General features: G+C 37.3%; 1 protein-coding gene across 13 annotated transcripts in view; it reads left to right on the top strand.

The window, feature by feature from the left end:
- Positions 1–2,292: 2,292 nt before the first annotated feature.
- The window catches only part of gk (glycerol kinase), a 13,118-nt gene continuing 2,022 nt past the window's right edge, over positions 2,293–13,388 (top strand). For 3 of the 13 annotated variants that reach the window (XM_043244445.1, XM_043244446.1, XM_043244449.1), the window contains exons 1-19: positions 2,294–2,469; positions 3,509–3,582; positions 4,192–4,298; positions 4,389–4,466; positions 6,491–6,570; positions 6,812–6,949; positions 7,275–7,384; positions 9,037–9,103; positions 9,407–9,424; positions 10,033–10,068; positions 10,502–10,569; positions 10,703–10,745; positions 10,827–10,907; positions 11,131–11,209; positions 11,294–11,390; positions 11,552–11,636; positions 11,940–12,060; positions 12,153–12,296; positions 12,855–12,941. In XM_043244445.1, the coding sequence (XP_043100380.1) occupies positions 2,377–2,469; positions 3,509–3,582; positions 4,192–4,298; positions 4,389–4,466; positions 6,491–6,570; positions 6,812–6,949; positions 7,275–7,384; positions 9,037–9,103; positions 9,407–9,424; positions 10,033–10,068; positions 10,502–10,569; positions 10,703–10,745; positions 10,827–10,907; positions 11,131–11,209; positions 11,294–11,390; positions 11,552–11,636; positions 11,940–12,060; positions 12,153–12,296; positions 12,855–12,941 (1,606 nt within the window). In that variant the 5' untranslated portion in view covers positions 2,294–2,376. Of the gene's footprint in view, positions 2,470–3,508; positions 3,583–4,191; positions 4,299–4,388; positions 4,467–6,490; positions 6,571–6,811; positions 6,950–7,274; positions 7,385–9,036; positions 9,104–9,406; positions 9,425–10,032; positions 10,069–10,501; positions 10,570–10,702; positions 10,746–10,826; positions 10,908–11,130; positions 11,210–11,293; positions 11,391–11,551; positions 11,637–11,939; positions 12,061–12,152; positions 12,942–13,388 lie in introns of all 13 variants that reach the window. The other 10 variants (XR_006251358.1, XR_006251359.1, XM_043244451.1 and 7 more) reach the window with 8 other exon arrangements.

Genomic DNA, 13,388 nt, shown 5'->3' on the forward strand with positions numbered 1-13,388 from the left:
TGTGTGTTACATGTAATGTTTATTGCATATTTTAGTTGAATGAGTCTTTGTGTGTCTTCTATATATGTTCACATTTACAAGCTGCTTGTGATGGGATTTGGTTCATCATGTGACTTTTTCACCACCACCTGCGTTTGGTGGTTCTCATTGTGTTTCAAAGGTACAAAACTGATTTCAGTACTTTAATAAGTTGGTATATTAACATTATATCAGTTAATGAAATTACGGTAATTAAAATGTTACCATATTTGTTGTGGTTGAATTCCAGCAACACAGCTGCAATTTCTTTTTTTTACAGTGTGCAGTATTAAAATCACCGTGAATAACTATAGACATTTAAAATGCGCAATACATATTATAAACTCAATTTTACACACTAGCAGCTTTTTAATTACTGGCTAAACCAAAGAATGTCTGATTTGATTAAAAAGTGCAGTGCAGTTACACATTCATGTGGATATTAGACGGATTTATGCAGCCATTTGATTGACTGGATGCTTGTGAAATACGCTACTCATGTTACCCATTATTCCGGTCAAACTGAATCATTTGAGTGAATCATTCAACATGCCCAGCAGCTTTTTTCTAGTTATCTAGAATAAAGAGTGGCATTGACTGCACAGACCAGACTCCTCGGAGCCTCTATTACTGTAATTACTGTGGAAGACCAATAGCAGCACCGTGAGTACAAACTGTGAATTGCACTTTTTTGCTCAAAAACCTTTGTTTCATTCTGATTTGAGGGAATTAAGTGCTGTGCCTCGTTCACAAATGCCAGAAATAAAAAAAAAGAGTAATGGGATCCCACTATGTAAAGGAGCTTATATTATCTATATGGATGGAAGAAAAGCCCTTGAATCCCTTTCTCCACTTTCTGAAAGCAAAAAATCAAGCTGATAACAACTAGTGACTCCTAATGGAGAAACAAAACCTGGGAGAAGCCAGGCTCAGTTGTGGGTTCTCTTCTGGCCCGGTGAAGTCAATGACTGCGGTGAACATCTGATCTAGATATGGACTGCATCTGGGTGCATTCTTGCCATCATGCCATTCTTCTAACAATGTAACATGTAGACTAGTACATGTGGTGTTGCTGGTTCCAGTTGACCTAATAAATGTGGCAAAACACATTTCTTCCACAAACACATTTTGTAAGTAGCATTGGATGTAATGTAAAATGTACTTGCATGAATTATTAAAAAATAAGCAATTATTATTTTTTTTTTAGAAATAAAGCTCATACCTGCTCTGATCTACAGTCACAAGTATGTCAAGTCTCCATCATCCAAAATGCCATTGTTGTGCCAAATAGTTGGCATGTGCAGTTTTTTTGGAATAGGCTACACAGATTGGGAATAAACAGAACACAGGCTTATGAATGTCTTACATTATTATCATTACTAGGCTACTATTATTATGATATAGATTTACAATCAGGGTGCTAAATTGGGTCGGTTTGGTCTGATCTCACTAAAACAATGTGGGGTGAGGTAAAAGCAAGCTCTTAATATGAAACTTTGTGAATATGAAAATACAGTTCTAAATGGCACTGTCTGAATTTTGAATTGTAAAAATGAGCTAATGAATGTAAGTTCTATTAAACTCTATTGGTAATAGCAGAACTTGCAACCATAGTTGGCTTTTGGAAAACTCAAAATACAAGATGCAGGAGGTTGGATCCACATAGGGTGGAGATGGGTGGGTTTAGGGATCTGGGGTGGAGATTGGTAGGTTTGGGGGTGGAGATGGGTGGGTTTAGGGATCAATGGGTGGAGATTGGTAGGTTTGGGGGTGGAGATGGGTGGGGTTTAGGATCAGGGGGTGGAAAAGGGAGGAGTTGGCTCTCCATCCAACCTTACCCCTGGGTCTGGTGCTCAGCAGTGAGGAACATCAAACGCACGCAGCAGCTCTCTCTTTACAATAAAAGCGGTCGCTTCTAAATTTTCAAGTTATGTAGCAGCAATAATACTCCATTATATCTTATATTCAATTTAATTTTTTTACGTAATTTAGAATCATGTGCAAATGTGTAAAACGTTAACGCTTTACTAATCACAAAACCATAATGCCCGTCATAATATCAAATGATTTATCGCATCTGTGCAGTTTTATTACAAACTTTATTACATTTCTCTATAATAAAAAGTTGAAACTCCAAAGTTTAGATTCCAGCGTGTTATACCTTTTGGTAAATAGAGTATGCCACATTGACGTTTATTAATAGGAAACCCCGCCTACTGCAGTGGGGCGTGTGTTTACGTCATCACGTGCGGCGGCGCGTCCTCGCTCACGTCAAAGCGGGAGTAAGGGCGGAGCGCGAGGCGGCGAGGCCAGCGTCCAGTCTTATATTTCTGGCTGCTGTGGTCATTCACTGATTCAATGAACGGCACAATGGCTGCATCGTCTAACAGGATCATGCTGGGCCCCCTCGTAGCCGCTATCGACCAAGGCACGAGTTCCACACGCTTTCTGGTAAGTCGTCTCCTGAGGACTTGTCTTCATGTTGTGGTGGAGCCCAAGTGGTTCGCATAGAGACAAAGATTGGAGAGTCCTCCGTGCCCTTGCCGACATGTGCGGGTAAATATTTCGGAGCCGGTTCAGCTGGACTTCTGTCATGCCAGTTACCCACGTGGATTACATCCAGGTTGTGAACCTGCTCATTCGCGCAATGACGATCCTGCTTAGTCTTCTGTCTACTCCGAATCTGTCATTCATCTCGCTGTACCCAGTTTTATCCAGTTACACAGTTTTTGGATGCAAGCAGCATTTGCAACGTACAAATGTTTACCTAAAACACTGTAATTCCCACAATAATGAGAGCAGTGATTAGGATGTTTTTGTGTGAACATCTGAACTTTTTAAAGGACCGTTTCTCCAAAAGATAATGTAGGTGTTTTCTTCTGGTCTAAAAAGTTTTCAATTGCTGTTTCAAAAATGTTTTTTTTTTTTTTTTTGTATTTTAGTTATTCAAGCTTCAATCTTTTTTTGTTGTCATTGTTAAAATGATTTAAAAAGCAGTGGAGATCTGTTGGAGTTGAGTTCCTTAAGTTTCCCTTCAGAAACCTTGCTTGTTCTGCTCTGTTGGTGATTGTGGGATGTAAGTCATAGATCTGAGAGGACTGTGGCACTAAAAGTGGACAACGCAGTTCAATATATTTTCTTGGCGTGTCCAGTGAGAAGACATTTGTGTTTGAAGAGGGTGTACTTGTAATTCCAGGGCCTGAAAAAGCAACATTCCTCATTGTTAAAATGTTGTGGCTGGAATTGTTACTCAACAGAAAATGCTCAGAATGAAGTCACACGCTGTGATTAATGCCTTTGTAATTAATAGTTGGAAATTCCGGTTTTCAACATCAGCGACAAATCTTTCTGAAACATTTGAGTTTCTTTACCAGTGAAAGTTGAACTGGGGCAGATTAGAGTTTTCTGTTATTAAAAATGGACTCTCTTATGATCAAAAACTTGCAAGATTTTTCAATAACCAAAAGGTTCTTTGTTTTTTTAATTGTAGGTTTTCAATGCAAAAACAGCAGAGCTTCTCAGTCACCATCAGGTTGAGATTAAACAGAGCTTTCCTAAAGAGGGGTGAGTATTGTGTCCATTGTGTTGACACGCACTGGTTCAAAGGGGCAATGGATTATGCAATATAGTACAAGTACAACTTGTGATTAACATCGTAAGATCACTATCGGTTCATATTGTTATTCTGGTTGAGCTGAATATGATTTCTTCCATTCATATGGATGGCAAAGATGTCAGCTGTGTTCAGTTGTGCCAAGTGTGCTATATTTAAGAATCATGCCAATTTCATGTGGCTGGTTGGAGTGAAAACCAGGGTTATTTTTAGTATCATTGAGATCCTGTTGTAGTTTTTAATTTTATATTTGCCGTTTTTATTTTAGTTTTAATTAGTTATAGGCACTTTGTTTTTTTGTCATTTCTTTGTGTTTTTTAATATCCGTGTAGTTTTACATTTTATTTCAGTTTTACTTATTTTAGTAGAACGATTATAAATAAAGCAAAAATGAGAAAGTTCTATAAATTTTGTATGAAATGAAGCTTTTATCTTGTTTCACTTAAAGTTTAATCAAACAACAAAATGGTTTGTGTTTTTAGTTTTAGTTAACTATAACAAGCATAAACACAAACGACCATAATCAAACTATAACAATTAAAAATGAACTCTTCCCTTAGCTGGGTGGAGGAGGATCCTAAAGAGATTCTTCAGTCTGTGTACGAGTGCATGGACAGAACCTGCGAGAAACTGACTCAGCTCAACATTGACATCTCGAACATAAAAGGTAACAAGACAACTTCTTTCTCTGATCACCTGTTGTTCACGGTCATGGTTGTTTGCTTTCATTTCTTCACATGTTTTAATCTGTCTGCAGCTATTGGTGTGACCAATCAGAGGGAAACCACCCTTGTTTGGGACAAGGAAACGGGAGAACCACTTTATAATGCTATAGGTAAGTATTATTACCTTCATTTGATATATTCCCAGGGGTGGACTGGCCTTCTGGAGCACTGGGAGTCAATTTGAGTCAAAATCTATTATGCATGCCTGTGCTTGGAGCAGCAGTGTAACGACAATGACAAAATTATTTAAATGGCCAATCAAATCAAAGCAGAGAAATCCTGCATAGCGCCGTTTAACACTTGAAGAATGTTCAGCTGCTTACGTCTTGCTTCTCGATCTTATGTCGTATACACCGAACAAAATTAGAAACACTCTGTCCCTTTTCCTTGAGCTGAATTCAAAGATTAAAGACTTTTCTATGCTCACAAGGCCTATTTCTTTTAAATATCGATCACAAGTCTGTTTACATCTGTGTTAGTGAGCACTTCTCCTTTCCAGAGATAACCCATCCACCTCACAGGTGTGGCATATCAAGATGCTGATTAGACAGCATGATTATTACACAGGTGTGCCTTAGGCTGGCCACAATAAAAGGCCTTTCTAAAATGTGCTGTTTTATCGCACAGCGCAATGCCACAGATGTGCTGTTTCCTGTGAATTGAATGTTCATTTCTCTACCATAAGCAGTTTCAGAGAATTTAGCAGTACATCCAATCGGCCTCATAACCGCAGACCACGTGTAACCACCCCAGCCCAGGTCCATTGTTGTGCCATTCACCCACGACCATCACCTCATATTGCAGCATAATAATACACTGCCACATGTTGCAATGATCTGTACACAATTCCTGAAAGCTGAAAACATCCCAGTTCTTGCATGGCCAGCATACTCACTGGACCTGTCACCCATTGAGCTTGTTTGGGATGCTCTAGATCGACGTATACGACAGCATGTTCCAGTTCTTGCCAATATTCAGCAACTTCACACAGCCATTGAAGAGCATTAGACCAACCACTCTACAACCTGATCAACTCTATGCGAAGGAGATGTGGTCACACCAGATACTAGTTTTTGGACCCCCCCAGAGACACCCCCAGTACAGGAAAAACTGCACATTTTAGAGTGGCCTGTGTAATAATCATGCTGTCTAATCAGCTTCTTGATATGCCACAGCTGTGAGGTGGATGGATTACCTCGGCAAAGGAGAAGTGCTCACTAACACAGATTTCTGAATCTTTTTGAGAGAGAGGCCTCTTATGTGCATAGAAAAAGTCTTAGATTTTTAAGTTCAGCTCACGAAAACTGGGGGCAAAAACAAGTGTTGCGTTTATAATTTTGTTCAGTGTGTAGTTGTCACACAGTATAATTATTGTGATTGTTGGAGAGGGCAATGAAAAAGAATCCTAGCTATTTTCAGCATATCAGACATAAGATAAAGAGTGAATGTTGGCTTTTGTGGTAGCCTTTTTTTTTTTTTTTTTTTTTTTTTTTTTTTTTTTTCCACATGTCTTTTTTTGGGTTTGTCCTTTTCAGGTCTGTGCTTAAAAGGAAGCATCTAGTTAAAGGGTTCATTTGCCAAAAAAGCTATCAATCTCGTATAATTTATTCATCAATTCATACCCATGTGGACCAGTTATTTCATAAAACATAAAATCATTTTTACACTCCGTTCCACAGGAGATGGTGAGCAGGGATTTTCAAGCACCATAAAGACAGTCCACATGACTTCTGCACTACATTTAATATAATCTTTTTGTTCCATGGGCTGATTTTATGGTGTAATTAAACTTCAGCAAGCATGTGTAGAAAAGAGCAGAGTGTAAATTCTTCTGTTTGTCATGTCCATCAGAAAAGAATAGGCATATTTGAATTTAAATAAGTACGACAGTCATTCAAAAAAAGTTTTTATTTTAAATAAGACTTTTAAGTGGTGTTAAAATTGCTCTGTGTGTAATGAGCTGATTATGTGTGTTATGCTGTAGTGTGGTGGGCTGTCTTTGTGCCATATAGTCCACAGGGCAACTTTTTAGTCCATGTCTGTATTTGACCATTGTTTAGTATACGAGTAAAAATGTCTTCATTACTGTCCAGTATTACCCAAACAAATGAGCAATTATTTGGCTGTGTTTTAGTTTGGCTTGATCTGCGTACCCAGTCAACAGTAGAAAGGCTCATCAACAAAACTCCAGGCAGAAACAAAAACCATCTCAAGGTGAGAGTGCTTGTGTTTCCAAGTAAGACTGAAATTACATTCACAATCCATTATGTTAAACGCTTTTCAATATGCCAAAATAGGAAGTTTTGGCTAAAGTCTGGCTGTTTTAGCCCTGTCCCACCCTGATTTAATTTTTTCAAGCAGAAATGAATCAGAACAAAAATATTTTTATTCGTGTTATTGAACACAAAGTTGGCACATAAGTACTTATTTTACTATTTACTCTTATTTCCTACAGCACAAAACTGGCCTACCCATCAGCACATACTTCAGCGCAGTGAAGTTGCGCTGGCTGATGGACAATGTGGAGAAGGTCCATGAAGCTGTGCTCTCTCACAGGGCCATGTTTGGAACCGTGGATTCCTGGCTCATCTGGGTAAGAGCAGTGGCAGTGAGGATTCTCTGTTTAATGCTAGAATAAGAAATCAGCTTAAAGCACTTTGTATTGGATTGAAATCCGATGCTCTTATGGTTCTCAATCACATTTCTATATGCATTGTTTTTAACGAGCGTACCTTATTCATGTCATCAGCTGATTGGATGAGATTATAAGACCTGAAATGGATGTTTTAGACTAAAATTACATAAGAAATTTTCGGTGTTGAGGGGACTCCAGGAATGTGGTTTGAAACCACTGTATGAAGTGCTCATGATGTAAATATTTTAACTTGTTTAACTTGTGGTAACCCCCTAACTTTCAGTGCCTGACAGGGGGGAAGAAAGGAGGTGTTCACTGCACAGATGTAACCAATGCCAGCCGGACAATGCTCTTCAATATTCACACAATGGACTGGGATCCGGAGCTCTGCAAGTAAGAACAAAATTGCATGCGTGCATAGTTTTTATATACATTTTTTGGAACCAAAGCTTATTTGCATATGCAAATGTCAAAAAGACTGCTGGGTATGCTCTTGTTTTCTCAAAATATGCTTTATCACCTCATTTTAATATCACCTAATTTTCCTGATTTAAAATACAGCAAAATTGGAGAAGTCAGTAAAATGACGTGTTTGTGGGCGGGGTCTAGTTGTTTCTGTAGAACGTAGGCAGGAATTATGCAAATATGTTACCACATGACATGTAGCCATCACAGAAATTGGGTTCGAATTACTAAAGAATCGTTTAGGCTGTAGAGTGTCAAATCTTTATTTAGTGAAACAATAACTTTCCTTGTGCACAATTTACAACTTTGCAGACTGATTACATTCACATACAGCTACATTACACACTGCATGAAAGGCAATATTTGAAATGGCATAATAGAGGCACTTTAAATTGTATCATCGTTTACCCACGCTTTTGTCACCAATGACTTTTTTCATTTATTTTACTTCAGTTGAAAAATCTGTGTCTTCTGAAACAAACTTATAGGTATGTGTGAGAGTTGGTACTTTTCAAAAACATTTTAAAATAGTTTTTTACTTTTGACCAGCTGTCAAATCTGGGATAACTTGGGTGTAAATATCAGCATGTTTGTGAAGCGTAAAATCCACATGTTGAGAAATTCCACTGAGAAGGGATGGCTTTCGTGTTACTTCTCACATGAGCTTAAAAAAACACATTTGCGTCACGCTTCTCTATGCTCTCTTGAACCCATATATGACAGTTGGCTGGAAGCAATGATTAAAAACTTTTAAAATAGGATATTTTTCTTACACCTTTTGTGTCAGAGGATATTTGTTCATAAGCTTGAGTCATATGGATTACCATCATGTTTTTTGAGGCGTAACCTTTGAGGGTTCAATTCACTTGTTTAAGTTCATCTGAAGATTCGTACATTTGGAATGATATGATATTGAGTAAATTATGAGAGGAGTTTGGAGTATTCTAAACGGGTATGCACTACATGACACTCAAAATCTATGCTAAACATTACATGATTGGTTGCAGAGGAACACTAAATAACAAACTCACTCAGAAACATGCACCTCATTGCTAGGAGATACGCAGTGCTTGACGTCACACCCAGGGAACGTTAGTGTGACTCATATGACACACAAAAGTGGAACTCTACAGGACTTTATAAAAAAAGCGCTAAAAAGTGATGCTGAACGAATTGAACTGTGATTGGTTGTTTGACATGTCAGTCAAATGGCCTTATGAGTAGGTATTGGCCAATGAACACCACCATGGATTCCAGACCTAGGTTAGGAGACACTTGATAAAGGAAAACAATAATGCTCTAAAATCGTCTCAAAACGTAATTTTATTAGACATCCTCCGATGCTAAAAATCTGCGTCTGTGCACATCATACCCTATGATTTTATATTTATTTATTTTTTGTTTCTTTTTTTTTTATTATTCTTCCTCTGCATAAAATCTGTCAGCTCTGCCTAATATATGCAGACTGGTGACCAAACTGCAAAAATGGGGGAATAATCTGAGCGAAAGGTGTGTATTGTATTCCAGCCTTTATTAATTTTAAAGATTTATTCATAATGTATTTCTTCCATTTACAACAGATATTTTGATATACCAATGGAAATTCTGCCAAAAGTGAGAAGTTCCTCAGAGATTTATGGTTTAATGGTAAGTGTTGGACCCCAAAGAGAGAATTTCTCTCTGTACTTCCGTTACATAATAATGCATTGGTAGGATTCTGTTGTGACAAATTGATGAGAGAGAAATGATCTTTGCTCAGTTACTGTTTGACAGACACTGCTCTGTTTATTCTTTAACTGTACATACACAATCCTCAACTCCAATAACATCTTTCCATCCAAAGTTGAATTTTGCTGTGGAGCAGACATTTAACCCTTTGGAGATTTTAGTGTGTCCCGTTTTATCATGATTATATTTTGTGTCCTGTGATCTCTTTGGGCTGACTGATAGAAAATCAGCTCTAATCTGGTGAGTATCTCTAGCTGCCTTGTCTGGGAAAACTTTGCTGTCATGTTGTCATCACAGACGTTGGTGCATTTCCAATATAGTGCAAACATGCTTTCATATAATTTTGTCGTAAGTGCTTTTTTTTTTTTTTTATTCCTGAGTTAAGGTCTTATTGGAAATGTACCGGATGGTGAACTTATCATTGTTTTTCATTGTGTTTTGGCTTGACACCCAATGCACTGCCTGTCCTGTTCCTACAGCTCTTGGAGTTTAGGAACCTTTTCATTTAGTTTTCTGGTTATGGTCTTCTTCTTTGTCGCCTTTTTCTTTATTCATTCACTACGGCTGAAGCCACACAGTTTTGAATTGCAGTGATGAAATGAAGCAGCTTATTACAGTCTTTAACGTGCTTAGTCACTGTTTCTTCTTTTTATGGAGTATGTGTAGAGCCCACTTGCAGCACACAGCAGAGATGCACACGTCACTAAAGTATTAGAAATAATAATTATTAATCTGACTCAAGTTCTGGCTTTATGCAGGGGGCTGTATAAATGCATGTTAATTATTACATTCAATTGTATATTAAATCATTCTTCCCCTAATGTTTTACGGTTTTTTTTTATATACAGAAATCTGGCCCTTTAACTGGGATCCCCATATCAGGGGTAAGATTGTTTATTTATTTACTTATTTCTTTTGGAAAGATTAAAATGGTTTTAGGTGTTTTTAGACCATATATATTTTTAAAAAATGTAACATGTAATTTACATGTGTATATATTTGCTTATAATATGTGTATTATAAATTTATTTAATATACAAATAAAACATATTTCTTAAATATGTATTTATGTACAGGATAAATATACACAATATACACTAATATATATATATTACATAAACGTTCATTTTGAATGATTAAGTGAGATTAATCGCTTGACAGCACTAAATAGAATAGACTGTGTCATGAATTATTCTGAGTTTGACAAACAATCGACCATAATACAAATAAAATGGTGTCTTAAGATTCTCAAAAATAATACAGAAATTCACAAATACTTTCTGATGTCTATTGAAGTGACTCTAAATGTGTTTACAGTGTCTTGGGGACCAGTCTGCTGCACTGGTGGGACAGATGTGTTTCAAGGATGGACAAGCCAAAAATACGTAAGATTTTGTTTAAATCTGTCTATCTCAGTTCTTCGTAGCTTAATTTCTCAACATGCAAAATGTGCACCTGTACAACATTTTCATCACAATGTGTAACTTACGTTTGTTTGTTGTTTTTGTATATATACAGTTATGGGACTGGTTGTTTCCTGCTTAAAAACGTAGGAACAAAGGTATTCAGCATACTTTAAAAAATGTCTTGAAGCTTTTATTTAATTTAAATTACATTTTGATTCTTTGTAAATATCTTGAAGCCTGTAATGTCGGACCATGGACTTCTGACGACGGTCGCGTATAAACTAGGGCGTGACAAGCCGGCCTGCTATGCACTAGAGGTAATGTTGCTGAAAGATGACGTGGTTTATTACATTATTATTATGTTCCTGGTAGATTATTTCTTACCAAAGCAATACACGTTTTGTTTATGTGGCAGCTATTTAATTCCATTCTCAAAAACATGAAAAGCCTATTCATTTCTCATAATTATTTATTTATTTCTATATTTATTTTTGGAGTAGCCGGTACTTCTCTCTTGCTCAACTGGAGTTTCTTTTCTAGGGTTCAGTGGCTATTGCAGGGGCAGTTGTACGTTGGCTAAAGGATAATCTCGGAATTATCCAAACCTCTACAGAGCTAGGTTTGTTTTTGTCAAGGTTTTATTTATACCATAATGCCAAGATTTTGTTTCATTTTGTTTTTAACATTTCACTTTTAACCCCAGAGAAACTAGCTGCTGAAGTTGGCACATCATATGGCTGTTATTTTGTCCCTGCATTCTCTGGATTATATGCACCATACTGGGAACCAAGCGCTAGAGGGTTAGTGACTGATACATCCATTGGAAAGATCTTTTTTTTTTTATGTAAGCTATGTAGAAACACTAAATCCCAAGGAGAATGAGTATTACTTCAGAGAAAAATGAATGTTGATTATTTGAAGCCCAGTTACTATTTGAACCTCTGTTTTTGGCTTACAACAGAATCATCTGTGGTCTAACACAGTTCACCAATAGGAGTCATTTGGCTTTTGCAGCACTCGAAGCTGTCTGCTTTCAAACACGAGAGGTATTCCTTCATGAATTGGCCACTACATGATTATAAAAGAACTGATTCATGAATATTAACTGTTGTCCAAGGACTTGTGTGTTAATGCGTAATAAGCAGGATAATGCTATCCAGTTAATTTCCTGATCTCCATTTTGAGGTTATTTTGCAGGGTTAGTTTGCTGTAAATTATCCCTTACTTATTTTTTAAGGACAGTCTTAAGGATAACGGGGCTTTTTTTGACTGTTACACATAAATCAATTACTATTAAAAACATAAACTTTTTGATTTAGTCTGCTAAAGGATGCTCACATTCGTTTCAGATTCTGGATGCAATGAACCAGGACAGTGGTATTCATCTGTCCCAGCTCCAGGTTGATGGAGGCATGACGTCCAACCGGTTACTGATGCAGCTGCAGGCCGACATACTGTGCATCCCAGTGGGTAAGATGCACTTTTTCATCTTTATATGAGGATGTAAATTAACACCTTGCTTGTAGATGGGCGGATATGTGATCATTTGTATGCATTTCCAGTAAAGCCGTCCATGCCTGAGACCACAGCTCTGGGTGCTGCCATGGCAGCAGGAGCAGCTGAGGGGGTCAGTGTGTGGAGCCTAAATCCAGAAGATCTCTCGGAGGTCACTTCAGAAAAATATGAACCTCAGATCAACCCAGAGGGTAATGGAATCTAGGGGGCACCACACGCCAGATCATAAGTAATGCAAATTACGTGAACAACATGCGGTACTGAACAACTTGATGGATTTTTGCAGAGCACAACATTGTGTTCATGCTTAAGGGATTGTTCACACTTTTGATCTGGACCGAAAATAGAAAAACCAAAAATTTGAACATTGTAGTCCTCTTAGGAATTACGCAGTTATTTTAATAGCGAAATTAAAGATACAAAATGCATAAGAATATGGTTACATGGTTCTTATGACAAGAAGGAGGGTATGCTTCAGCATTCTGTCCTTTTTATGGTCTCTTTTAAGGTCGCATTGTGTGACATCACTTCCTGTTTTGGTTAGTTGAGGTGTCTTTTGTCCACTGTATGTTTGGAAGCAGACTGAGAGCCGCCTCTTCAGGGGTCTCGATCCGTTTGTTGTATGCTCACCAAGGTTTGGACGGCATCATTCACAGCGTTAGTTTTAATCAAGCAAAACCTGTGAACACACCATAAATAAAGCTGCGGATGAAACTTGACTTTTTTGTTTCTTTTTTTTCTTTGTGCAGAGAGTGAACTGCGATATGCTCGCTGGAAGAAAGCTGTTCAGAGGGCTATGAACTGGGAAACCACAGAACCAGTGAACAATGGAAATGGTGCGTCTTTTTTCAATTTAATTTCATTTTATGCTTTTAATGTTTTATTTGACTCAATTAACCAATCAATCAACTAATGAGAGAAACAACTTATACAAATTACTACAATGACTATATGCAATTTTTTTTTTTTTCTTAATTTCATATGCATGTATCTGGAAAAATCTGTACCTTTTCTCTCATGTATGTTCCATTTCCAAAAAAAACTACCAAAAACCATAAACCAAAACAATTTCAACCAGGCCCACAACAGTAGTCAAAGATTGATGTAGGCTGGTAGTAATCAATAACCAGAGGTATTGACCCAGAATGTCCAAAGTCAGGGGGAATGGATGTTTTGCAACTGTTTTTTTTTTTTTTTTTTTTTTTTTTTTTTTTTTCTTCTTAGAGAGGTACAAAGTCCTGTTTCTGTTTTTTGTTTTCTGCAAAGTTATTGATTATGCGGTT

This window comes from Puntigrus tetrazona, chromosome 7 (genome assembly GCF_018831695.1).
Source record: "Puntigrus tetrazona isolate hp1 chromosome 7, ASM1883169v1, whole genome shotgun sequence".
Classification (NCBI taxonomy): domain Eukaryota; kingdom Metazoa; phylum Chordata; class Actinopteri; order Cypriniformes; family Cyprinidae; genus Puntigrus; species Puntigrus tetrazona.